The sequence below is a fragment of the Ochlerotatus camptorhynchus genome, unplaced genomic scaffold (assembly GCF_037179485.1).
Source record: "Ochlerotatus camptorhynchus isolate MF236.1 unplaced genomic scaffold, CSIRO-AGI_Acam_v1.1 ptg000035l, whole genome shotgun sequence".
NCBI classification, from domain to species: domain Eukaryota; kingdom Metazoa; phylum Arthropoda; class Insecta; order Diptera; family Culicidae; genus Ochlerotatus; species Ochlerotatus camptorhynchus.
Window position 1 is genome coordinate 1,905,817 of NW_027040526.1, and position 27,610 is coordinate 1,933,426.

At 39.7% G+C, this 27,610-nt stretch overlaps 3 protein-coding genes across 3 annotated transcripts in view; 1 reads left to right on the top strand and 2 right to left on the bottom strand.

Moving 5' to 3' along the window:
• Window positions 1–3,420, bottom strand: part of Cdc6 (Cell division cycle 6) — a 324,753-nt gene extending 321,333 nt beyond the window's left edge. The window contains exons 1-2 of the mRNA XM_065231968.1: window positions 2,980–3,420; window positions 1,843–2,918 (exon numbers count right to left, since the gene is read on the bottom strand). Coding sequence (XP_065088040.1) covers window positions 1,862–2,918; window positions 2,980–3,278 — 1,356 coding nt within the window. The 5' untranslated portion in view covers window positions 3,279–3,420 and the 3' untranslated portion in view covers window positions 1,843–1,861. The remainder of the gene's footprint in view (window positions 1–1,842; window positions 2,919–2,979) is intronic.
• LOC135709593 (dynein light chain Tctex-type protein 2B-like) lies at window positions 300–1,866 on the top strand. Its single transcript, XM_065231985.1, has 5 exons — window positions 300–345; window positions 410–505; window positions 735–788; window positions 841–942; window positions 1,307–1,866. Exons 1-5 carry the CDS (start codon window positions 322–324, stop codon window positions 1,670–1,672), a joined length of 642 nt encoding a protein of 213 aa, XP_065088057.1. The 5' UTR covers window positions 300–321; the 3' UTR covers window positions 1,673–1,866.
• Window positions 3,421–8,642: 5,222 nt separating the features above from the next.
• On the bottom strand, window positions 8,643–12,077 carry LOC135709467 (uncharacterized). Its single transcript, XM_065231829.1, has 3 exons — window positions 11,655–12,077; window positions 11,032–11,598; window positions 8,643–9,878 (listed from the first exon to the last, which is right to left on the bottom strand). The coding sequence occupies exons 1-3, from the start codon at window positions 11,932–11,934 to the stop codon at window positions 9,232–9,234; spliced, it is 1,494 nt and encodes a 497-aa protein (XP_065087901.1). The 5' UTR covers window positions 11,935–12,077; the 3' UTR covers window positions 8,643–9,231.
• Between the last annotated feature and the right edge of the window lie 15,533 nt (window positions 12,078–27,610).

Genomic DNA, 27,610 nt, shown 5'->3' on the forward strand with positions numbered 1-27,610 from the left:
AGAGAATAAAGATAAAGTAGAAAACAAAAAAGGAAACGTAGGCAGATTAGGAGCTGTTCATTAACTACGTAGACAGTTTTTTGGGATTCTTGATTTTTATAATATCTAAGTAGTCTTTCTCTTCGGAGAATACTTACTAACGTAAGGACAGGCGTAAAAATTCCAGTTAATTCGTATAAGCAAATGGCAAAAATCTGCAAAAATCAAATCATCCTCAGTGTAGTATAACGATCAAGTAGTCACAGAAGAACATTTAAGTTTTGACGGGGAATCTGAATTTGCTCGATTTTGTTTGCGATCTTCGTATTCACACAGGACAAAATGGATTCGGAATTAGCACCTCAAGTAACGGATAGGGATTTTGCCGTGTATCGTTTCTCAAATTCTATAATAATCATACCATTTTTAGACAACGCCCGAGAAAAAGGTGAAGAAAAAGAGAATTGCTATCATGGAACCTCACGAAGAGCTGGGAATGGATAAGCGAAGGGAAACCAAAGTCTATGTATGCGATTAAAACTAGTTGATACTGTCGGTCAATTTGGACATCGGAAAACTCCACACGATACATACATTCGCACAATGATGTGCTATAATGCGCACTATGTCCGACGTTATGTTTAACGTATAGAACAACATAAAATCGATTGTCGCGTGTGGGGTCTTCCGGTTTTCAACTGTACCGATAATATCTATAAGCTAGCTTAACTAATCTTCATTTTTCAAATGTTTAGCGCAAGTCAGTTTTCCCTGGTGTTCACGAAAGCTTTGATCTCGCTATGAGTAGTGTAAGTTTGTGATCATCAGTATTTTCTCCTTAGCTAACTGGATCATTTTCAGTCTCGCCGACAATCATCCACGGGTATGATATTCAATCGCCTAATGAGTTCTGGTTTCCCGTCTATGGCATCTAGACGATGGACCAGTCGCCGCAGTACAATGGTAACTTATCAAGCGCCACGCACAATGGATTCGTTGCGTTTGCCTTTGCGTTGATTTAACAGTTAATCAATGGGTTATCTGTCAAATTTACGTCAACGGACCGCAAACGTTCACATTGTGAATGGCTCTTTAATCTATCTAAATAAAACGACGGCTTCGGCAGTACATTTATCTATTATCATTCGGGGGTAATTTGCGTTCTAGAGTCCTAATTTTTTACATCAGGATACATCATGATTCAGACCATCGCTTTGCCAAAATTAAGTGCTAAAGGGCTTTGTTTACACCCCTGGCGATAATGCTATTGCCGAAGCTGTCATTTACCCTACTTAAACAGTGTTAAATAATTCACATCTCCTTGCAGTACATGTCTCCGCGTTTTCAAAACAACTATCGTTTGGAATCGCGCCATCCGTTCAATCGTGAGCGAGTGCAGTTTATAATCGATCGTTATCTCAATTCATTCTTGGAGGATCATAAGTACAACCCACGACGTGCCAAGCGATTGGCGGAAAATCTCAGCGTCGAACTCCGAGATATGGTCAAACGATGCAGCTTTGAGCGGTATCGAGTGGTTGCCATGGTGACCGTGGGAGATAAGAATTCCCAGGACTTCAAATCGTCCATGCGTTTCGTGTGGGATGCCGAAAAGGATGGATACGTGAACTTTGTATACGAAGCACCGACGTATTTTGTAATCGCGACCGTACTAGCAGTGTATTACGAGTAGATGTTGTAGTGGATCGAACAATAAAATTGATAGTCATATTTTCTTAGAGACGCTTCGGACAAAACAATGTACCATATAGTTGGCAGTCAGTATTTTATTAGTTAAGCACTAAAGTCATTAAGGCTAAACAAAAAAGCTACTTGATAAATTAAAAGGATCCTAGCATTCACTTTAACTTAAAAATAAAAATCACTTGATCACACACGACGTGTCGCTGAGCACGCTTGCAATCAACTGTTTATCATTGAGTGCATTGTGCACTTCCTCCTCGTCCCATTGCAGTAAAATGCGAGTTAGTCGCGGTTCTTTCTTACCTTGCATGCGGAGGATTCCTCTCGTTTCCACCAACGAGCAAAGGTTACCGAATTCGGCTTGATCCACCGACAGAAGATTCCGTTTGGAGCAAACAGCTTTGTACACCTGATGCAACTTTCCAACGGTGATGTCCTTGCTTTTGCTGGCTTTCAGAACCAACAGCAACGCGCAAACGAGCAGCTTCTGTTGCAGTGGGAATGCTTCTTCGTCGGTCATAGTTTGTATCGTTCCGTAAACTTGATTGAGCGTACTAACAACCGATCGAATGTGAACAGCTTTCGGCGGAGAGGTAAGCTCCCTGGTGTTTTTCGATTTCTTCTCCTGTCGGTACTCGTTATCGGTAGACTCGACCAAAGTTCGGGTAAGCAACAATGCTCTTCTAGCATCCCCGGAAGTTGAAGCAACTTTTGCAGCAAGCATCTGTAACGCTGCATCGTTGAACATATCAGCCTTTTGCTTTTGTTGCAAGCTAGTTTTCAAAATGTTGACCAGTTGTTGCTTGGTGTAGGGAAGGAACTGAATTAGATGCGGTTTCAGCTCACATCTGGCTTGTAGCCTAGAAAGTAACCGATCCGTGAGATCCAGAGCGTTAGCAATTCCGACTAAAATCAGTTTCGATTCCCGTTTAGTAGGCCACTCGAAAATGTTATACAGCACGGTTTGTTTGCTGCTCGCTAGTTGGTCTATTTCATCCAAGACCAGCATAACCGTTTTGTGCTTCTTTTTCAGGTATTCCTCGATAGCCACTAGATAGAATTTCTCCGTTGTTCCACCAACCGAAAGCTTCAGTCCTTCGCATATTTTCTTATAGATACCCCCAGCAGTGCTGATTGATGTGCAGTTTACGTAAACCATGTTAAGTTTGCTAGCCAGCTTTTGGTCACTTATAATCCTGGTGAGAGTAGCTGTTTTTCCCGTTCCAGGAGGGCCACTAAAATCAATTAAATGTCAGATCAGATCTGGTTCGCACAACGCAAAACACAACTACTTACCTTATGTACAAACTGCCGGAACCATTTTCCGATAAAATGTCTTCAATATACTTTGCCAGATCTTCAGTTTCACGTTCCCGTTCCGGAAGGCATCCAATAGCCGATACACTTATTTCTTCCGCGTCATTCGTCGTCACTTGACGCCGTCCGTTAGTTGCTTTGGCTCGTTTCGGCGGTGAAGCCTCCGGAATATCGTTGTTCTTCTTCGGACGACCTCGCCGTTTGGGAGTTGTGTTCTCTTTGGATTCGTCAGATAGGGCCGTTACTTTACTCGACTGACCTCGGGTTCTATAAGACATTGCTTTAGTGGCTGACTTTTGTTTTATTTCACACGTTTTATGAAAAAAAAAATAGTGTTAATCGATGTGGTTAATGCTTTTGGGCGCCGAAATTCTGCTGATATGTTGCCTGCGTTTGCCTGTTGTCTGTCAGCTGAGATAATAAAATTTATTAATATATCGCGCGCAAACTTCCTCTCGCATTTAACGGTACCCGGAATGTTTTGACAGGCGTTTTACTAGTGTGCGTGAAAAGTGAAGTGTGCTCAAAGGTTGATGTAGTGGTAGTCACGTAGGAATAAGCGATGAAGCGGCATCTGTGTCTCAAATTACACATCAAATTTCGAAAGACAACACGGTAACCAGCGTAAACACATTAATGTGTAAAATTTCACACATTCGTGAAAAAAGGGGCCTACTCATAAAATGTGTAAACTCAGTAAAAATAATATGTGTAAACCCAGCAAACGTCAATAGATGTGTATTTTTTACACATTTTTCAAGAACGGTTTTTACAGCAAAATGCTAGGCAAAATGTGTAAAAAGTAATCATTTCTAGAACTTAAATATAATGGGTGCGCATGGTTTTTTATAAACATCGGAATTTTCTTATTTGTGTCAATGATAAAATAAAGATTGCTCGAATACAATAATATTTTATTAATAATATTTAATAAAAATAAAAGAAATCAGTGCCAACATTTCAAAGGGGCGTAATTGCATTTGTAAACAATGGCTTTAGCCGTTGATTTCTCGCGAATAAAAGCACACTCATGAAAAATAATCACACCAGCAGGTAGAGGAATGTTTCCTCTACCAGCTAGCATTGTAATTTTGGAGAGGTAAGATTTCATTCGCGAGAAATTGACGACTAAAGTCATTGTTTACAAAAGCAATTACGCCCCTTTAAAATGTTGGCACTGAAATGCCATCAACAAAATCAGTAGCGGCGCCGGTGGTGTAGTGGTAAGCATGATTCAATAATGGGTTCAATCCCAGTTGGCGCCGCTGAGGCATAATATCTCTGATCACGCCGAGAATCACGCCTTCCTTCGGAAGGGAAGTAAAGCCATTGATCCCCGGTTCATGAGTTGATGGCTCGATAGGTAGGATCCAGGTGTGGGAGCTGCCTCCCTGGCGTCAGTAGCATTGGTGCTCAGCGCGGAAAACAAATCATAGAAAAAAACAGAAATCGGTATGAAGCAAGCAAGCGAGGCACCGGACATTGATTATGATTTTTTTTATAAAACTTTACTATGAAAATAGTATAAATCACCTACCCTCCAGTATGTCCATCGTTGCGCTGTCCAGCTTGGACCGTAGTTCTTTTATTTTCCTGTAGTACTTTGCTGAAATATATACAAATGGCGTGCGTAAACAAGGCAGGATACAGCAAAGTTTGAAGTTTTTTTTTATATATTTATTAAGGAGACTTTCAGCCGTTGGCTAGCTCGTCTCCGACAAGTTTGAAGTTTTTTTTTACCCATTAATGAGTATAAAAATACACATTTTTTGACTGGTATTACATTCTTAAAATGTGTATTTTTTTACACATGTTAAGAACTCCAAATTTACACATTTTTTGACAGCTGCATATAAATATAAAAAATGTGTATTATTTTACTCATTTATGTGTTTACGCTGGTTACCGTGCAGAGAACAGACATTGGAAGATTGCCGTAAAAGCTCAACACAGATGTCGCCACTGCATGATGATGATAATGTTGACAGACTGCATATAAAATTCGTGAAAATTAGCGTTAAATCATAATTTTCATCAAGCCTGTGTAAAATTCTTCCAATACAACATTCGAATTGCAGAAGAAAACGTTTTTACGATCAGACTGATGTGCAACTTTGACTTTTCCAGTTGAACTTTCATAAGATATATTCATTTCATTTCGCGGCTCTAACAATGCTGCATCGTAAATATGATGTTAACAGAAGCACAGAGAACAGACATGGAGGCTCGAACAAAATTTCTCTAAAAACTTGTGTAAAGATTCCTATTTGACTTAAGCACCACTAACGGCGACTTCCCCACTTAAAAACCCTCTTTGACAACATGATGGCGCTGGCGTTGCACAAATTATACTAGACACTAAGTGCTAGTAGCGCCAAGTGGCAATTTTCAACAGAAAATTTATCGATACTAGCGCCAAATTGGTCGAAAGTGGAAAATTATAGAGAGAAAATCAGGAGATGCTAACACCACGTAACGGCGACGTTCCCACTTATTTTACACAAGTTTCTGACCGAGCTTCAACGTCTGTTCTCTGTGACAGAAGTAAATTGCTCAATTATTCAAAATAGAGATGATTTGTCATCTTGCTATCACTTTGAAGACCATCTAGCACCATTTTATAGTATGGTGCGTGTTGAGTAAAGCAAGTTCCGTTGCGTTTTCCGTCGAAAATTGTGAGCATCAATATGTTTGCTAACAAAAGGCCAAAATGAACATTTATTGAATATTGGCGTCCTATACAACCAATCTCCATTACCATTAGCATGATACAACCTTTCCTAAGTAAATTCACTTAATTTCCACTTTCATCCTAGTGGAAATCGCACATATTCACCATTTTCCGAAAAATGCCGCTGCGCAGGAGGTAACCTCTCCCTGTGGGTGCAAACTTGTTATGCATAATTTTCCATGAAAACATCTCCGATCCATACCGAAATAATAACAGTTAGTTTGCAAACACATTTTCTTACACGATTCAAGCAAAAGTTTCCACGGGAAATTATTAGTTTTTCTTTATGTACCGATTTGCCCCAAAAATCGTCTGTTTTACTTGAAGAATTTGGAAAATATCCTCTTTCTAGTAGTTCTCACTTCGAAATGTAGGTGGCGAAAGCATGGAAAAGTTTCACTGCAAGACGCCAATGGAGGCTCGAACAAAATTTCTCTAAAAACTTGTGTAAAGATTCCTATTCGACTTAAGCGCCACTAACGGCGACTTCCCCACTTAAAAACCCTCTTTGACAACATGATGGCGCTGGCGTTGCACAAATTACACTAGACACTAAGTGCTAGTAGCGCCAAGTGGCAATTTTCAACAGAAAATTTATCGATACTAGCGCTAAATTGGTCGAAAGTGGAAAATTTATAGAGAAAATCAGGAGATGCTAACACCACGTAACGGCGACGTTCCCACTTATTTTACACAAGTTTCTGACCGAACTTGAACGTCTGTTCTCTGTGGCTTAACCTTGATACACCTATATAGGTATGAGTCCCACCCTAGGACCTTAGCCATAGCAGTCGAAAAAAAGTTTGTTGCACTTTGCGGTTTCGATCAGGATCAACCTTACCACGGTTTTTGTTACAAAGTAATTGGAGTAGTCCTTTGTGTTTGGATTTGAGAAGAAACTTTCAATTGACGGCAATTGAGAAACATAGGGTGTGTTGAAATCTTGGGTATTGCAGGTATCGATAAGCGCTCGATTTCATTTATCGCCCTGCTTGCAAAATTCTTGCGAATGGAACGATGCTAGGTCAGCTCAAAACACTGCATATTTTTCAAATGGTACTTCTGTATAAACCTTGACAACTTGTAGCAAAATTTTGCTGTTTCCTTCTAGACTTCAAAATGTAAGCACTTAACTCCAAATTTACGCGGTCGTATTTTGCCTCCTACGAAACCTTATGAAATCAATGTTTGATGCAATTGGTTCCATAAAATTAGTAAATGTCCAAAGAAGAAAATGTTACATACATTTATACATTTACCACAGATTTGCTGTATGAAGCAAGGTGATGAATTTGTTAAAGCTGGCTATATCATTATAAATAAAGGATACAAATGGTGAAAGAAATAGTAAGACATGAGTTCAGGAGTGCTAAGACCACATAGAATTATAAACCACGTTAGAATTATTTTATAAGAATTGACTACCCCCTTGAGAGCTGGTATAATCAATTTGACAGATCGATGCCCTTCTATACCACTTTAAATTATTGAAATGGGTTCGATTTTTGAAGATCGAGTTCCACATATGTTATGTGCTCTAGGTCACGATTTTGATTATGAAGCAGGAGAGTGTGGTAGATAGAGTTGATGTGGGATAATAATGATTTAAAAAATGAAAATTGAGTCATGTAACGAAACGCTTAAATAGAGTAACCAATTTATCGTGCATGTGAACAAAATATCACCTAACCATTTTTCAGTATCATCATATGTTTCCTAAATTATTTTTAAACACCTTTCATTTAATATTTTGATCTTTTAATAACGGCCTAGTGGTTCAAAAGTTATACATTTTTGAAAAAAAAACATTGATTTTTTTGACCACATAAAAATACGGGTATATTACGATAAGGAACAAACCTACAAATTTTTACGAAATTCTGAGAACCACTATATCGTTTTGCTATGGAATGGCTGTATATGGATATTAAAACTGGCTGCAAAATTTAAACGTTTTAACATATTTAAGCATGTTAAAAATAAAAAGTATAGCAGGTTTGTCTTTAAACGGTGTTTACCCCCGTTTAAAAAAAAGACCTGAGTGTAATATAATTAGAGAAATCAACAAATTTTCGGAATGGTAAATGGCTTCTCGGTAATGGCACAGAGAACAGACGTTCAAGTTCGGTCAGAAACTTGTGTAAAGTAAGTGGGAACGTCGCCGTTACGTGGTGTTAGCATCTCCTGATTTTCTCTATAAATTTTCCACTTTCGACCAATTTGGCGCTAGTATCGATAAATTTTCTGTTGAAAATTGCCACTTGGCGCTACTAGCACTTAGTGTCTAGTGTAATTTGTGCAACGCCAGCGCCATCATGTTGTCAAAGAGGGTTTTTAAGTGGGGAAGTCGCCGTTAGTGGCGCTTAAGTCGAATAGTTTTTAGAGAAATTTTGTTCGAGCCTCAATGTCTGTTCTCTGTGGTAATGGTCAATGATTTTTGAGGAAGTGTACACAAAAAATAAATCACATTTTCGATGGAAAATATCCATTAGAATTACGCATAACTTTCATGTGATCTCATAATTGGGAATCGCACCACAAAATCACATAAACCTTATGTGTCCAATGAAGTTTATGTGATTTATCACATATGATTCATGTGATCATATGAATGTTATGTTAATTTCAGATAAAAATAATTAATTTTGTTATTGGAAAAAATATCATGTGCGTTCCCAATGGAAACTATATGAAAACTTTTTTCAGTGTAACATTCGGGGTAGCGGCGCTTAGGGTAATGTAGTTCGGGATAGTGACATTCGGGGTCATGTCAAAATGACGCAAACATATTTGAATAGTTTTTACACCAAAACAAAGTATTCTGGAAAACGGAGTTTCTGGGAAATGATGCACAATTCATTTATGCATGTTTCGGACACTTATATAATACTGATAGACTGATACATGTCAACCATTTATTTAGCTAATATATTTCACTAAGTCTTTAAGGTTTGTTTAGAAACTGAGTCTGTTAGGTTTAATCTTTGCGTTTTCTGTTCTTTTTGCACTGAGTCTATATTATCCGGTTTTATATCTACTGGTCTACCAGGTTTACTAGGTACAGGTGAGGATTGCTTACTTCTATCAGTGAGTTGTATAAACTCAGAATTCCACACACATATCGAGCATTGCAAATTGAGATAAAAAAAAGCATTCACTGGGATCATTTTTGGTTTTCGATAAATTGTTAAACTTGCAATCCAACAAATAAAGTTAGTCGATTAGTAATAAGAGATATAAATAATCCGTTTGAGCAAAATTTGATCGTTAGCTATCCTTGACAGTTTTCAGCTCATTGCTACACGAATCTTTCATAGCTAATATTTGATTCAGAAACTGATGTCACCGATTTAACGGTTCAAAGACTAGATACTTCCAATTCGATGAATTTATAATTCATGAAAGAATACTGATGCCAACAAACAAAACATCGTCAAAACCGAAATTCTAACAATAGAGATCAAACAAAAAACAAACCAAGTAAATACATACAACATAATTTAGTCGCTATCACTGTTAGCAACCGGTGCTAGATGCGAGCGACTCAAATGATGAAACGGGGAAGAAATGCGTTCGATTGCACTCTTGTTTGTGGTTGACTTGTTCGGGAGTCTTTGGTATCCGACGTCTGATCCAGCATGGGCATCATCTTCAAATGTTTGGAACATTTGCTCCAAATTTCTAGCGTTCGTGGGAGTAGTCGCGGTGGTCGATTCGGTTTCATCTTTCTCACCGTCATCCGTTTCGCTACATTCGGGCTCGTTGTTGTTCAGATGTTCCGCGGCATTCACTGGAGTTGGAGTCGTGCTAAAAGATTCAATACGCACCAGTTGCGCAAACAGCTCATCATCGATCTGCGATATCGGCACATGGCAACCGTGGAACGGTACGGCGTCCGTTTTGAGGAACTTCTCAGTCACTACTTTGGTTACCTCGTATTCAATTTCGTCTAGATCATCGTAGCGGAACTTACGTTTACAGGACGGTACCCTTTGGATTGGGTCCGCCGTGGTCGAGCTCGCGTTGCCTTCGGCGTCCATGGAATCATCTTCAATTTCGGTGGAAGGGTTTCGGTACTCGAGAAACGAACGGCATTTGTCCATTGCTGATGTATGCCTTGGGAACGCTGGAGTATCCGAGCGATAGTCTGTAGAAAACGAAAAACAAAAAACATTGAAATTCACTTGCGGAATATATAAGGTTAGTGAGCGCATAGACCCTGTTTAAGGATTGCTTCAAGTGCTAGATCGTTATATTTATTCAAATTTACTTTGATGATCTCTACCAAACTCACAGTCCTGACGTACTGGGACAAAACCGGTAGGTATATTCGTCAATACACGCAGTTTGAAGATTTACATGAGACAAATCTAAGGTAATCATTTTTGTTTGCTGTTGTCTGATGACGGCTAAGACCATGGTTGGTCCATCTTGCCAAAAAGGTAATCATGACATTTTGATCTTTGAAAACCAGGGGCGGGATGTGTAGTCAAATCGGCCTACTGAAAATCTATCAATGAGATGTAAATGTGTAAGGCTGATTGAGTTTGTCATCTCTTTCGTTCTCCCGCTGTTCAAACGGTTGAAGAAGTGTGACGTCAAACTTCGTCATCCATTTTATCAGCCGGAGAACGAAAGAGACGGCAAATTTACTGGGCCTCACCTGTTTACGCTCATTGATTTTCCCTATGTGAATTTGGTTTTGGTTCCAAACATAAACAAACCATTGCTTATGGCTTTGTTGTCGTTTGGCAATAGTTATTTATTTATTTATTATTCTCTTCATCGGACTTTTGTTGTCTAAATGAAGATTGCGATACGAGGTAGGCAACAATTTTTGATAGAGCTGGAATTAGGGCGTAACAACTTTTGTAAACAATGACTGTTCTCGATGATTTCTCGAAACTCAATGCACGCCCACGCAAACCAACATAACCAACGGGAAGAGGAAGTCTTCCCCTACCAGATGGTGGCGTTGATTTGAGTGAGCGAGCCTTGGCTTTCTAGAGATCATCGAGAGAAGTAATTGTTTACAAAAACTGTTACGCCCTAATTCCAGCTCTATCTAGAATTGTTCGTATTTGACGGTCACCAAACAATTTGAAAAATATACTGATGCCGTATAATCCAAATGATACTCTGCTCTAATGGAAGTGGAAATTGTCGGTTTATAGCGAGGTTGATTTGATAAGCAGTTTTCCTTCAGATAGCACAGCACCAACATCACTGCTGATAACCCAAAGGATAATAATCAATGCGATAGAAATATTTTTGTACTTGAATAATGTCAAACCACTTACCCCAACTTTCCTCCACAGAATCCAATGAATTATCCTTCGCGATATCTTCTAGCGTTTTACCGATGGTGTCAGTTTCTTCTTTGGTGTTAGACTCTTCCGTTGGCTCGTCTTCATCGTCGTTCTCTTGGAGATTTTTGGATGCTAGATATTCGTCGTAGTATTCTTTAAAATCTCGGTTGCCACTGTCTCCGTTATTGTTATTGTTATGCATGTCGTTTATGAAGTCATTCCAATCGTCCAATTTGTCGAAATTGGTACATTCCGATTCCCGATCATCTTCGTACGAGCAAGGTGAGTCGTACCTCTTTGAGAGTCCCTTGTCGGTGCTTTGCGAGTACTGGGAGAAGTTTTCCTGTGCATGTGAGATGGATAGCGAGTAGGATAGTGAAAGTGACCTCGATTGTTGCTGTTCATCGGAACTGCCACCGTCGCCTGCATCTCCACTGTCATCGCATTCCTCCTCGCCCGTCAGTTCCAGCGGATCGTCCTCGTTATCTAGCGTAGTTTCCAGGGAGTTATCATGACTGCCTATGTTCTTCGGAAAGGCACTGTCGCTAGGAAGCTGGTCTGAAAATGATTTATTATGTATTCTTCGGCTCGTTCCCTGTACCTTTAATCCTTACCATTCACATCCTGATCCGTTTCACTATGGACTGTTTGTAGTACTGGAATTCCCGCCATTGCGACATCATTCTCATTGTCCAAATCATAATTGAAAAGGAGCAGTTGCATCTTGTTTTCAAACTCCTGAGACAATCGAGATTCGGGAGGACAGCAGTTCCGGCTGCTGCTGCTACTGCTGTTGCCGCCGATGGGGCTCGCATAGTCGATTTGCGCTGTCTGGTTCAATTCCCGCACAAAGGAGCAAAAATCCATCGACGTTGGTTCGGACGAATCTGCCATAGTGTTGGCAAAATTTCTGCTTCGGCGACTCAACTAGGAGCAAAAATTGTTTCGACTCATTTTTCAAAGCTTTCTGATATAATTTGAATATTTCGAATGAAATAAACTGTGTTTTGTAAATTTTGTTTGTATTTTGGACTGGATTGACGTTTGGCTGGGTTGTCTGCGTTCGATTTGTTTATTTGCAGGTAGCCTCCATGAAAACTGTTACAGAAGTAGATGCAAGTTTAATTTTATTTTAAATAAATAAGTCTGGATTTGGGAGGTTTATTACAAAAATAGGAAAATCAAAGCAGAAACACTAATTAAAAAAAAAGTTATTTCCATATTTCAATAAAATTTATAAATTTATAGAATTTTCAGTAGATCAGCAAAAATGTTACGTCATTTGGGGTTACTACTCATCGAAGCGCGCTTGCGTTGAAATGTGTCATGGTTGACTCGTATATACACAGGTCGCCTTATTTAGTAATTCCGGGATTTGAGACTTCACTGTAACGATTTCTTTGATGTTTGCTTTGTTTCACAGCTAGATGACGCGATCGTAAATACTTTCCACACACTCTAAGCTACGATTACCTAAAATTATAGGTAAAAAATTGTCGGTATTTTTTAAGCCTAGTTTTGGCGTCTTGCAGTTTCCAAATTCTCCAAGTAAAGCTTAGTCACAGAGAACAGACGTTGAAGCTCGGTCAGAAACTTGTGTAAAATAAGTGGGAACGTCGCCGTTACGTAGCGCTAGCATCTCCTGATTTTCTCTCTATAATTTTCCACTTTCGACCAATTTGGCGCTAGTATCGATAAATTTTCTGTTGAAAATTGCCACTTGGCGCTACTAGCACTTAGTGTCTAGTGTAATTTGTGCAACGCCAGCGCCATCATGTTGTCAAAGAGGGTTTTTAAGTGGGGAAGTCGCCGTTAGTGGTGCTTAAGTCAAATAGGAATCTTTACACAAGTTTTTAGAGAAATTTTGTTCGAGCCTCCATGTCTGTTCTCTGTGGCTTAGTATAGATCGAAGCGAAACGAAAATTGAAGTACGCGAAAAATCATGAAATTTCACTAGCGAAAAAGGTTGTGAAAAAATGTTTGTGGAACATTTTCCAGTTTCCTTTTTTTCGCAGTGTGAAACGAAATCGGTCAGTTTACACCTCCGGTGAAGTGAAAATCTGACAGATACGCTCTTTCTCGAAACGTCAACTTTTCACTTACCTGCTGCTCTTTTCGCTAGCGCTGCATGCGCGAAAAAAAATGAACGTATGCGAAAAAGATATGATCCACAAAATAAGATTTCGCTGGATCGTACCTGTTTACAGTTCAAAGCGAAGCGAAATATTTGCCAATTGCGTTTTTCACGCAGGTGAAAAATGTAGTATTTTGTATGAGATTTTCGCTTCGCTTTGATCTCTATACAGGCCTTAAAACAGACGATTTTTGGGGCAAATCGGTACATAAAGATAAACTAATAATTTCCGGTGGAAACTTTTGCTTGAATCGTGTAAGAAAACGTGTTTGCAAACTAACTGTTATTATTTCGGTATGGATCGGAGATGTTTTCATGGAAAATTATGCATAACAAGTTTGCACCCACAGGTAGAGGTTACCTCCTGCGCAGCTGCATTTTTCGGAAAATGGTGAATATGTGCGATTTCCCCTACACGCAGAAAAAAGTATCATCGAAATAAAAATATTTGAGGTAAAAATAAACGTAAACTCAGTTTGTTCTGGCCACAAAAATAAAATAGGTTGATTCAAACGTATTTTATGTTAAAAGTCATGTGATATCAATGTTTAAAATAAAAATCATTATACGTTTATTTTAAAAATATTCAAGTTGAAAATAAATGTGAATATTTTTGTTTGATTTGACATGATTTTAGAGTTTATCTTAAGCGTATTTTATGTTAAGAAAATATATATATATATATTTAATTATTGTTATAAATCATTTTCGACAGCGCGATAAAAAAAAATGTTCGTTTCCGATCAGTTTGACACACTCAAGTTAGGAAGACATTTGTAAACCAACTGCGATTTATCCACAATGCAACGTTTTCGAGACATGACGTCAATGCTGGAACCCGGTGTTTGATGACAGTATAATGTCTCCACGTAGAACATCTCATCCAAGAACCAGTTCTATCTTTCGTACATGAATATAACTGATGGGAATTCTTCCACTCAGAGTATCACCATAGAGGTAACTCTAAGACTAGAAGGTCCCGAAGAAACGTGCTCAAATTTTTGGCTCAGCTCTGGTACTCTCTTCGGTCCCAAGCTAATCGATTCACCCCTCGAAACATAGGAAAATCCACTAACCCCTCATTTTATCTGTCAAACTTTCATAGCGAATCAAAACAAACATTGTGCAGAACTAGATTTATGACTATAATGGGGTACGTTAATCGTTTGCTTGGGGCCAATAGGCTAGTCAAGTAGTGAGCCAATTTAAAATCGTTAGTTTCGTATTGATTGTTGGTATCACTAGCTCCATTGTCGCTTCGTCCAGCTCTTGTTCTCATCGGTCACTACCAAAAACTTCAATCCTGCGAAATGGCTAGTGAAATAACTACCGTCTACTGAACCTTTATTGTCTCCGCCAACCATTCCCGCTTGGCCAGGTCTCACAGGATAATGATTCCATTCTTATTCGTCACGTACAGAAACCGATCATCGTAAGTGAAACACAGACACGTCGGTGACAGAAGCAGTCAAATACAATTAATTTTGATATTGTTGAAATAAACATGCCTTTGATTTTAATTCAAACATAAATATTTAAGGTTCAAACATGTTTTCAATTTACTTTGAATAATTAATATTTTTAGAGTATAAACATTTATATTTTTGATTTAAATGAACAAAATTCGTATCCGTGAACGATAAAACACAGAGAACAGACGTTCAAGTTCGGTCAGAAACTTGTGTAAAATAAGTGGGAACGTCGCCGTTACGTGGTGTTAGCAACAATCAATACGAAACTAACGATTTTAAATTGGCTCACCACTTTAGTAGCCTATTGGTCCCAAGCAAACGATTAACGTACCCTATTCTAGTCGAAATTCTAGTACTACGCAATGTTTGTTTTGATTCGCTATGAAAGTTTGACAGATAAAATGAGGGGTTATTGGTTTTTCCTATGTTTCGAGGGGTGAATCGATTAGCTTGGGACCGAAGAGAGTACCAGAGCTGAGCCAAAAAGTTGAGCACGTTATTTCGGGACCTTCTAGTCTTAGAGTTACCTCTATGGTGTTAGCATCTCCTGATTTTTTCTATAAATTTTCCACTTTCGACCAATTTGGCGCTAGTATCGATAAATTTTCTGTTGAAAATTGCCACTGGCGCTACTAGCACTTAGTGTCTAGTGTAATTTGTGCAACGCCCGCGCCATCATGTTGTCAAAGAGGGTTTTTAAGTGGGGAAGTCGCCGTTAGTGGCGCTTAAGTCGAATAGGAATCTTTACACAAGTTTTTAGAGAAATTTTGTTCGAGCCTCCATGTCTGTTCTCTGTGGGAGAAGTTACTCACTTTGCTAAATCAATGTTACTCAGATTTTGACATTTTGTATAAAAATACCAAACTGAGTAGAAGTTACTAACTTTTGAGTAACATTGAGCGAGCGTGTAGAGTACTTGAGGTAACTCTAATGGTGGTAAGCTCCAACTGGTATTATCATAGAGGTAACTTTAAGACTAGTAGGTCCCGAAGAAACGTGCTCAACTTTTTGGCTCAGCTCTGGTACTATCTTCGGTCCCAAGCTAATCGATTCACCCCTCGAAACATAGGAAAATCCACTAACCCCTCAGTTTATCTGTCAAACTTTCATAGCGAATCAAAACAAACATTGTGTAGTACTAGAATTTTGACTAGAATGGGGTACGTTAATCGTTTGCTTGGGACCAATAGGCTAGTCAAGTAGTGAGCCAATTTAAAATCGTTAGTTCGTATTGATTGTTGGTATTATCCTCGGATTAAATCCCGATCAAGAATGTTCGACTACTTTGATGTTGACGTCAGAGTTGATCAACACGACATTTTGTATATCATCCAAACAGGGACGGTATGAAAAGTTAATCCGAGTTGAAGCTTACCACCATAAGACTAGAAAGTCCCGAAATAACGTGGCTTAGCTCTGGTACTCTCTTCGGTCCCAAGCTAATGGATTCACCCCTCGAAACATAGGAAAAACCAATAACCCCTCATTTTATCTGTCAAACTTTCATAGCGAATCAAAACCTGGGGGGGACGTACTGTCAAATCAGCCTACTGATCATACTTGTATGAAACTGGTTCCAAACGTAAACAAACGCTGTAGGTTTCTTATGGCTTGTTTACGTTTGGAACCAGTTATGCGAGGTAGGCGACGATTGTTCGTATTTGACAGCCACCTCCCCCTGGATCAAAACAAACATTGCGTAGTACTAGAATTTCGACTAGAATGGGATACGTTAATCGTTTGCTTGGGACCAATTGGCTACTCAACTGCCGCTCTTCGCATGTCCGTCCCATAGCGAAAATCGGCAAGCCGAGAAAATCACGTTTTAAGTTTGCTTACCATTGCTTCTTATGTGATGGAACAACCAATGTGACTGTCTTTCCAAACTTTTTCAGAACAAAGTTGATGAGTTCATCCAGCATTATTATTTTTTTTCCTTTGGTTTGTTTTTTTCCGTCTATCTTGTTTTCCGTGCTGAGCACCAATGCTACCGACGTACCAGGAAGACAGCTCCCACAACCTGGAGCCTACCTATCGACCCATCAACTCATGAACCGGGGACCAACGGCTTTACTTCCCATTCGAAGGAAGGCGTGACCAGAGATGTTATGCCTCAGAACATCCCGGCGGCGCCGACTGGTATTGAACCCAGGCCTGCTGCCCAGAAGTGTTCCGAATCAGAGTTCGGAGATCTGGATGAAAATGGTGGAGAAGTGTGTATCGGAGATAATACGGAAATGAATGATTTCGATATGACGGATTATTTTGAAAAATTCAGGAATCAGCGAATTTAACGTGAAGACGATGAGTATGTATCCGGAGCAGATGATTCCAATTACAGAAATGACTGTAAGTTTACATGCAATAAATAATATTCCTTTTCTTATTAACTGCAGCTTGATCATCTGAAAAGTTACCAGGAGATCTTGGTTTTCAAGAAATGGTCGAACCCGAGGCAGCACGATGTAAAGGATTCAAGTCGTCGGCAGATTGATTAAAAGGCAACGACAAAGGGGCAAAGCTACGTCCGTACTGACGGTACAGTGATTCCTGCAAGAGCTGAATAGCTTGCATGCAGTTGTTCGAATCTTAAATGCAAGGAAAACTATACCAACAATGAGCAATGTCAGTTGATAAAGAACATGACACAACTGTCTGCTTCTGATCAAAACCAGTTCTTGAGTAACCATATGGCACTGAGAATCACTGCTCGACCAATGGCAAAGTATTACTGCAATACTAGTTTGTATCCCAATTACCAATATTCTTTTATTTTGTAGCTTCGTCTCAGGTTCTGAATTTGAGAAGACTTTTCACGCGATCGTATTATCTTCCGGCTATAGACGGTAGTGTTCGCGTTTGCAAGGAAATGTTTATGGCCACATTCGATGTTACAGATAAAAAACTTCGAGTGTTGGCCAATAAACAGCTAATAGTACGTTCAGACTACAGAGTTATAACATGTTATAGCGCTATCTTGATGGTGGTTTCTGTGTTGCAATTAGTTGACAACCGTTATAACATGTTATAACTCTCCAGTCTGGACAGCGTTTAAAGGGACTCAGAATTTCAGCTGATGATATGCGGGCTAAAAATAGCAGCCGTAGAAGTATTTTGAATCAACAACGAAATCATATAATTGACCACATGAAATCCTTTTCTTCATATACCTCTAACTACAGCTGAGAGATAACTTCCGCTTAGGTTTAAGCAGTGATTTGAACGTGATGAAGATGTCCAATTTGTACAAAACTAAATGTGCTAAGGATAACATGCATCTTGTGCACTTCAACACGTATCGATTACTATTCCGCTCAATGGAGCTGGCACGCAGGAAACCTAAGGCAGATACTTGTTGCCTGTGCAACAAACTAGCTGTCCAACTAAAGCAAGCAGAAACATGCGCCTAGAAGGAGGTGATACACAAGATGACCACCACGCGGTGGCTCAAACAGCTTATACGAGTAAGAAGGTCAATGTTTTGGCTGCAAGAACCAGTATTGAAGTCAGGACGGTTTTCTTCGATCTTCAGAAATGCCTGCTAACACCACATTTGCTGTGTGGCACAACATTTTACAAAAGGCAGTTGTATACCCTTAATCTGACTGTGTACAGTACCTGAAATGGTGAAAATTCAGTTGTATGCTATTTGTGGGACGAATCGCAATGGAGAAGAGATAACATCTTGTATCATGAAGGATTTAGCAAATACGGAAGAGTAAAGGTAATTAACTACTACTCCGACCGATGAGCAGGACAGAATCACAACATAGTGATGTGCACGATGTTCTCACATTTTATCGAAAAATGTAGCACTGATGAACGAGAGCTGACAATCAGTCATAAATGTATGACTTCCGGGAATAGCCATATGGAGGTGGACTCGCCTGATGCTTGTATTGAAAAGGCGAAAAAGCGATGCACTACTAATATAGAGACGCCGAGCTGGATTGGGCTGTCTATATATCGTCCATTCAACGGAGAGTGGCGTTCCAGGTCACCGAAATTGTTCAAAAAGAATTCTTGGGATTCAAACAGCTGGAAAACTATTTCAAACGACCCAAGATGAACACAGATGGAGAACTTGTTCGATTCAAGACTATTTCGCAATTTGAGTACAGGACTTCTACGCCAGGGCACTGTGGTTTAAAAGTGCAAATTCGTGAACTTAATTGTTTTCTGAGATGTACGTACGTTTTAGCATTAAGGTGTCTTCAGAAGATTTTCATAGTTCTAGATTCCGCACCTTTTGGAATATTCACCTTAATTTTTCTTAAGGTGAAACTGCACTTCAAAAAACTAACTTTTTTATATTAACAGATATCGAGATGATGTCTTCTACAAAGTTGTAGGGCTTTTAATTTCTTTGCTGAAGACATCTTTAAGGCTTTAAGAAACTTTGCTGAAGACATCAAATTGCCATGACTATTATTATTGATTATTTGCCAGTTGCACCTTAAAATCAGTTGTTTGAGTTTTTCTATGTCTTATTCACGTTGTATCTCTTTGGTGTATTCTGCAAAGTTTTAGATAATATCTAAACACACAACTTTTTTGAAGACACCAAAGTGCTATGATTTGATTGGCGAGAGATACAGTGATTTTTAAGCAAAAAATCACCCTTTTTCAAAAAGCTATAACTAAGCTGGCCGCAAATTGCCGCACTTGCAACAAGTTTCATTTGAAAGCTCAGAATTTGTACTTGAAATGTTGTGGAGATCATTAGTATCCGTTAGTATCCTGGAAACTGTGGTGGATTTTAGTAAACAAAGATTTAAGATTTTTGTATGGGGCTATTCAAGTAAAAACGATATTTTGCTATCTAACAATGGTCTCGATTTTTTTTGTTTAATTTCTAGTTTGTTTTTTATTATTCTAAAGTAACTTAAAAGTAAAATAACATGTAAGATTAATCAAAACATAACACCGAATTTAAAAGTGATGTTTTTAAAACAAAAAGATTTTGACATCCTCTCTTACACAATGGACCCTTTGATATCGAGCTAGAAAGATTCGACTGTAATTTGTTTTTAAGGAGGAAAAATGATCAAAGCAAACTATATATTTTATTTGAAAAAAAAAATTGTTTGTCGGCTGCTGTCGTAAGACCTGTTACTGCATTTCAAGTACCAAGAGAAGATCAGAACATCGTTTTCAAGAAACATCCATCGAAAATGTCCAATTATTCATCAGGTATTGATTTTAATCTTCGTAAAACTTATTGAAAATTGTGAAACATTGAAGGAACATGCTAACTTTTTTGTTCAGTTAAAATTGATAAGCGTAAGTTGCTGCAACTCTGGAAGGAAACCCAAGGAAGTGAAATTTAAAAAGTTCGAAAAATGAGTCAAGAAGTGTATAAAGCGTACAACATTGACGAGTCCGATTTAAATAGAGATGATGTGGAGAAGGCTCTGTTACCGATTGGCAAATATTTAAAAAAGCTTTATCGCAAGTTCCACCGATCCGAGACAAAAATGATCAAATGCAATATCCGCTACTTCGAAAAACCCTTCAATCTTCCCACTCTCTTGCTCTCTGAACTTCCTTCAACAAGCCGAGGTAGAACAACGACACCTTTCCGAGATAGTTCTGATGCTGTAAAACGCCGAAAGACTGCGTATCTAAGACGGGGTCATTCCGTTAGCAACTTGACTTACGCTACTCAAATGAAGTTGCGTGAAGGTGGATCCGTAGATGCGGCAAAAGTAGTGAAGGAAGCAACAATGACAACCCCTACCCGAGCATCAAAGATACTTGTTTCGTGGAGAAATTCTCAGGAGAATCAGCCCTTACAGTATTCTGACCTGGAAGCACTAGCAATGATCATATATGCCAACTTGACCAAGTCACAATACCTCAAAATCCAAGGAGAAGCAAAACTGAGAAATGTGAATATTTACCCGTCGTACAACAAAATTGTCAATGCCAAGAAACAGTGCTATCCGGAAGATCAATTTATTATGGTTGATGAAAAAAATGCCGAAGTAAATCTTCAAAAGCTTTTGGACCATACCTCAAGTAGGATTGTTTTGGCAAACAAGGAGCATCTTGAAGATTTTTCAGATGACGAGCTCAAGCAGGTTGTACCTTTTTTATTTTCATTATAGAGACTTTGAACCAATAATTTATTTTCCTCAGGTTGTACTTTTGGTAAAATGGGGATTCGATGGCAGCAGCGGACATGCGGAATACAAACAAAAATTTGAGAATGACGACGGAGAATCTAGTGATTCAAATATGTTTATTACTTCCTTAGTTCCTATTAAGGCAGATGTAAACGGAAAAGTTTTGTTCCAAAATCCCCGACCATCATCAACCCGATTCTGTAGACCTGTGAGGATTCAGCTCGTGAGTGAAACTACGGAAGTATCAATCAACGAGAAGAAACATATAGAGAATCAGATTGACCAGCTTGTTCCAACAGTAATTACGGTAGAAGGCCGTACCATTATTGTGCGCTATGAGATGGTTTTGACAATGGTAGACGGAAAGGTCTGCAATGTTGTTACGGGCAACAAATCGTCACAAACTTGCTATATTTGTAATGCAACCCCGAAATTGATGAACAATCTTGATTCAGTAACTGAACGCGTGGAGAACAGCGATGCTTTCCAGTTTGGGCTTTCAACTTTGCATGCCTGGATCCGGTGAGATTTATTAAAATTAAGTGTTAAGTATTATGGTTTGATACAATATCAATATTTTATAGCTTTATGGAATACTTTCTTCACTTGTCTTACCGACTTGAAATTAAAAAATGGCAGGTAAAAGAATCAAATCCAAAAACGGTTCAAAGTGGAAACTGGCCTGATTGTTGACAAGTCTAAGCCTGGAGGATCTGGAACGTCCAACGACGGCAATACTGCCCGACGTTTCCTTTCCGATCCCAAGAAAACAGCTGCAATAACTGGACTGGATGTGACAGCACTGGAACGATGTGGTACCATATTACAGGTAATAAAATGGAATACTGAAAAACCAGATGTACATACAAACAATACAATATTCTTAGGTATTAGCGTCAGGGCACAAAATCAACACGGAACGGTTTTCTAGTTATTGCATTGAAACAGCAAAGTATCTAGTGGACCTATACCCCTGGTACAACATGCCAGCTTCAGTGCATAAAATCCTGATTCATGGTGCCCAGGTCATCAATCATTTCACGGTTCCTATCGGACAGCTTTCCGAAGAAGCACAGGAATCGAGGAATAAAGACCTCAAACGATACCGCCGAGACCACACTAGAAAATGTTCCAGAACGATCTTGAATCTTGATTTGATTCGCCGTTTGCTAGTGTCTTCAGATCCACTAATCTCAAGCATGCGGAAAAGCCCCAAAAAGGAGACAAAAAATTTGTCTCAAGACGCAAAGTTCTTGTTGAGTTTAGATGATGGAGAAGAAATGGATTCGGAGGATGAACATGATGTTTCAGATGATTTTGAAGTTTAATTTGTTTATCAGAAATTTTTAATTGTTACTTTGGTTTTATGTTTTGATTAATCTTACATGTTATTTTACTTTTAAGTTACTTTAGAATAATAAAAAACAAACTAGAAATTAAACAAAAAAAAAATCGAGACCATTGTTAGATAGCAAAATATCGTTTTTACTTGAATAGCCCCATACAAAAATCTTAAATCTTTGTTTACTAAAATCCACCACAGTTTCCAGGATACTAACGGATACTAATGATCTCCACAACATTTCAAGTACAAATTCTGAGCTTTCAAATGAAACTTGTTGCAAGTGCGGCAATTTGCGGCCAGCTTAGTTATAGCTTTTTGAAAAAGGGTGATTTTTTGCTTAAAAATCACTGTATCTCTCGCCAATCAAATCATAGCACTTTGGTGTCTTCAAAAAAGTTGTGTGTTTAGATATTATCTAAAACTTTGCAGAATACACCAAAGAGATACAACGTGAATAAGACATAGAAAAACTCAAACAACTGATTTTAAGGTGCAACTGGCAAATAATCTCTTATATCTTCATACAATGAAGTCATGGCAATTTGATGTCTTCAGCAAAGTTTCTTGAAATTAAAAGCCCTACAACTTTGTAGAAGACATCATCTCGATATCTGTTAATATAAAAAAGTTAGTTTTTTGAAGTGCAGTTTCACCTTAAGAAAAATTAAGGTGAATATTCCAAAAGGTGTGGAATCTAGAACTATGAAAATCTTCTGAAGACACCTTAATGCTAAAACGTACGTACATCTCAGAAAACAATTAAGTTCACGAATTTGCACTTTTAAACCACTGTGCGACGTGTGTTGATGTCCAAGAAACTAAGAAGCGTAGGACTGTCAATGTTGCCTTGCAGAAGACCCCCAACAAAGCACGCTTTTGCCACGTTGCGTCTTGCTTCTAGTAATTCCAGATTTATAAGTAGACAACGGCTTTCATAACTGGGCAGGTTGAATGGATCTCTCCACCTAAGATGACGTAGAGCGAACCGGACGAATTTTCGCTGAACAGCTTCGATGCGTTGAGTTTCATTCTGGTAATAAGGAGACCAGACGATAGACGAATACTCCAAGATAGGGCGCACAATTGAGCAATATAAAGCTTTTAGGCAGTAAACGTCCTTGAACTTTTTTGCAAAGCGAAATAAAAATCCTAGTTGCGATGAGGCTTTAGACACAACGTACGCGACGTGATCCTTGAAGGTTAATTTTGTATCAACCAGAATCCCCAGGTCCTTGACTGTCGAATCTCGTTGTAGATTCACGCCTCCCAAAGCATAGATAAAATGGAAGAGTGATTGCTTGCGGCCAAATTAAATAACCGAACATTTGGACACGTTCAGCGACATTCGATTAATATGACACCATTCAGCGAAGGCTTCCAGTTGTTGTTGCAGAAAAAACGCGCCTTGTGGTTGCTTAATCGTGTAGTAAAGCTTCAGGTCATCGGCATACGAGAGTTTTAGGCATTTCAAGATGAAATTGACATCGTTCATATACAGCAAGAATAGAAACGGCCCCAAGTGACTTCCTTGGGGAACACCGGACCAAACCGGAAAGGAGGGCGAAACGTGGTCTCCAATTTTGACGGACATACTTCGACCGGTTAGGTAGGATCGAAGCCAGGAAAGCAAGTTACTGTTCATTCCCAGCTTGTCGAATTTAGCAACTGCGATTTGATGATTCATTTTATCAAACGCCGCGGATAAGTCTGTGTAAATAGCGGCTACTTGTTGACCATTTTCTATTTGGCGGATCACGAACGAAGTGAAACAAGTCAAATTAGTTGTCGTCGAACGGTTAGGCATAAATCCGTGCTGATCAATCGAAATGTAGTGTGCGTAGTTCTGAACCAGCTTATGCAGAACGATCACCTCAAACAGCTTAGAAGTGGCGCTCAACGCAGCTATGCCCCGATAGTTTGAAACAATCCGCTTGCAGCCTTTCTTGAAAACTGGGAAAACATACGACTGCTTCCAGCAGTTTGGGAATACACCAGTAGCCAAAGATAGGTTGAATACTCTTGCTAGTGGTGTTGCAAGTGTATCCGCGCAGCATTTGAGGACAAGCGATGGAATCCCATCCGGACCACATTCCGTGGAGGATTTTAAATCCTTTCCGACTGATATAACCATATCGTTCGTGATCACGAACTGTAGCCCAGAGGCCGAAAGTTGAGGAACATTTCTGGTGGCGACGGCTACATCCTGCGGGTCCGATGTGTTCATTAGTGAAAACATTGCTGAATTGAGAACGGAACAGGTCGGCGATGTCAGTGGTGGAATCAGCTTCGAACAATCCGTTGGTCATCGTAGAGGGCAGTCCGGATTCCATCCGTTGGTCATGGACGTAACGCCAAAAACTTCTGGGATTTGTCTTGAAGCGCCTTTGCAAATGGTCCTGATATGCGTTGTACAAACGATTATTAAGTTGGTTGTATTCAGTGCTCGCCGCCATATATCTCATTCTTGTGGAGTCCGTGCGATACTTGCTATGTCGTCTGAGAGCTGCCCGCTTCACAGTTCTAAGATGCTTGAGGTCAGCATTTGACCAGGCTGGCTTAGCCGGTTCGTGTCTAGACTTCACGGGAACGAACTGATCGATGGCATACCACAGGATACCAGATATGGTCGACGCAGCGAGGTTGGCATCACAATTTTGAAGCACCTCGTCCCAATCGACATGTGCGAGGAACTCGTTCATGCTGTTGAAGTCAGCCTTTCTGAAATCATAGGCGATGCTTTCAGAGGTATCTTGGAAGCGTTGCTGTGGACTTATCTTGAATTCCATCAGTACAGGAGCATGATGCCTGCAGATTTTAACGAGCGGTGATGGAGCTTGCATAACTGTGCTGTGCTCGCAAAGTTCCTCACTGACGAAGCATAGATCAAGCGTACGATTGTTTTCATTTGCAATTCCACTCATTTGTCTGAGTCCAGCGGTGCTATACGCATCAAGCAGCTTCCGTGATGCCAAGCTAATCGAGGATCGTGATGTAATCGGGTACAGGGAACCATGTGGACTACGCTGTCAAGAGATCGAGCTCAAGTTGAAATCGCCTAGGATGATAACGTTGTCTCTTGGTCCTAACTGCGAAACCACCCAGTTAAGCGAATCGATATGCTTTTCGATCAAAGATTCATCGTTTACACGATCAGGGGGAATATACACAACGCATAGGTAGAGTGTTGCATCGACAGTGGCAATTGCGATCCATATTTGCTCAACCGCCGAGCCATCAGGAGGGTCGAGCGTACGGGATTTAAAACTCGAGCGAACAGCCAGCAAAACACCACCTCCAGTGGTTTTGTTGCTATTCGAAGGCGACCGGTCTTGTCGATAAACGGAATATGATTCGCCAAACAACTGATTCGTTGAGGTATGTCCATTGAGCCAAGTTTCGGAAAGTGCGTAAACATCATAGGAACCGTCGCTGAAGGCCAATTGGTACTCGGCGAGAGAGCTGTTGATCCCACCAACATTTTAGTAGTACATCAGGACATTCGAAGAAGCAGGTGCAGCATTACTTGCTACAGGCGCAGTCCTAGGGATTGAATATTCGTCAGAGCGGGGATTGCCGTTACTAATAGGATACTTGCCATGATAGGCAGCTTGGAAGACCCTATCGCCAGCGCTAGACTCAGGGCCGGGACGACTTGGATGGCAGGAACGAGAGAACTGCGACAGGTTTTCGATGATGGCTGGAGGCGCGACTGAGCTAGGCGGGTCAGGGGCTTCCGTACTGCTTTGTGTCAGGCGTCCCGGGTTCGATGGCGGTGATCTTGGTTGCGTTGGAGAATGGTGTGAAGAGGAAGCGTAATGAACCAATTCCACTTTCATACGAGAAAATTTAAGATTTGAGTTTGATAGATTTTTTTTACCAACTAAGCATACAGCACTTAATTGCAGTAGCTAGCACCAAAGAAGTGCGGCCGTAAGGCTATGATTGATATAGGGGACAATTTCTATGACGATATTGTTTCCCCAACAAACAATTTCCTATTGAAGAAACGACTTATTGACTATTTTATTCCACTTCATGCTTAATAATACTTGTACTATTTTTTATAATAACTTCTGTTCAGGCTTTTTCACACAAATCTGGAGAATTTATTCAACCACAACGTCGAAATATTTAGTGTTGAATAAGGTATGTCGAGTCAACGGCGCCGGTGGTGTAGTGGTAAGCGTGATTACCTCTCACCCCAGCAGGCCTGGGTTCAATCCCAGTCGGCGCCGCCGGGATGTTCTGAGGCATAACATCTCTGATCACGCCTTCCTTCGGATGGGAAGTAAAGCCGTTGGTCCCCGGTTCAGGAGTTGATGGGTCGATAGGGGTAGGGTCCAGGTGTGGGAGCTGCCTTCCTGGCACATCGGTAGCATTGGTGCTCAGCACGGAAAACAAGATCGACGGAAAAAACAAACCAAAGGAAAAAAAAAAAAAAAATAAAAAATAAGGTATGTCGAGAAGCTTTTTTTTTGTCTTAAAAAAAATTAAAGGGTTGTGTCCTAGACACGACCGCAGTATGACGTAGAACCTATCTATCTATCTCTATCTATGATGCATGATATATGCATTTAGGTTAACATCCGACGTCCCTGCTTTTTTACATATTTTGCAGAAAAAATATATCCGAAGTCCCTCCTTTTTTACATATTCTGCACAAAGCATACTTTCTAAGCTCCGCAACTGACAGGATTTCTCACCATTTTATTATGAATGGGGGCGTAGCAGAACATTTCTTTTGTGCAGAGTATGGAAAAAAGGATGGACTTTGGATGTTAATATAAATGCATATATAGGAGTACCAGATATGTTTCACCGTCAGTTGTGTGTAATTCACCAACTTAATATCATCAAATATGTCTTTCAAGCAAATTTTTTCTCAAATTTGAAAGTTTTGGTGTGGGAAGAAATGAAGGGAAAAACTTCTGTTTTTACTAATAATTGTAATTTGTTTAAAATTTATTTCCCGGAAAAAATTGGTCGACAAAGTCCATGTCTTTTTCGGGTTATTGGTGGGGGAGAGAAAGGTTGTTGATGGGGGGGGGGGGGGGGGGAGATGTTGTTGAGGGGGGGGGGAGGTTGTTGTGAAGGGGGAGGGGGTTTACATACATTGCATTTCCTCATGCCTCATTGTGTCGCATTCCTCATTGTGGTCTCGCCGTGATCCACCTTTGTCAGCTGACTTGGTCCTGCTTACTGCAGAACCTAGTGCCACGCCGTCCGAAGCGGTAATGAACAGAGGCGTTGATTTATATCTTTTCAGGTTCAAGCAGAATGATGTGCAACCAAGTGGAATTTGTTTATGATGACTGGGTTTGGGAAAAGGCTTATTTCATGAAAACAGTGATAAAATTATCATTTGTACATTTTCAAAAGTTTAATTACAGAAAAATTGGAAAAATATTTATTTAAACAGGCTTGTAATGTAATATCCTATCGATTGGCGTATTTGGAATTAAATTTCATCTATAAATTACAAAGTTACAAG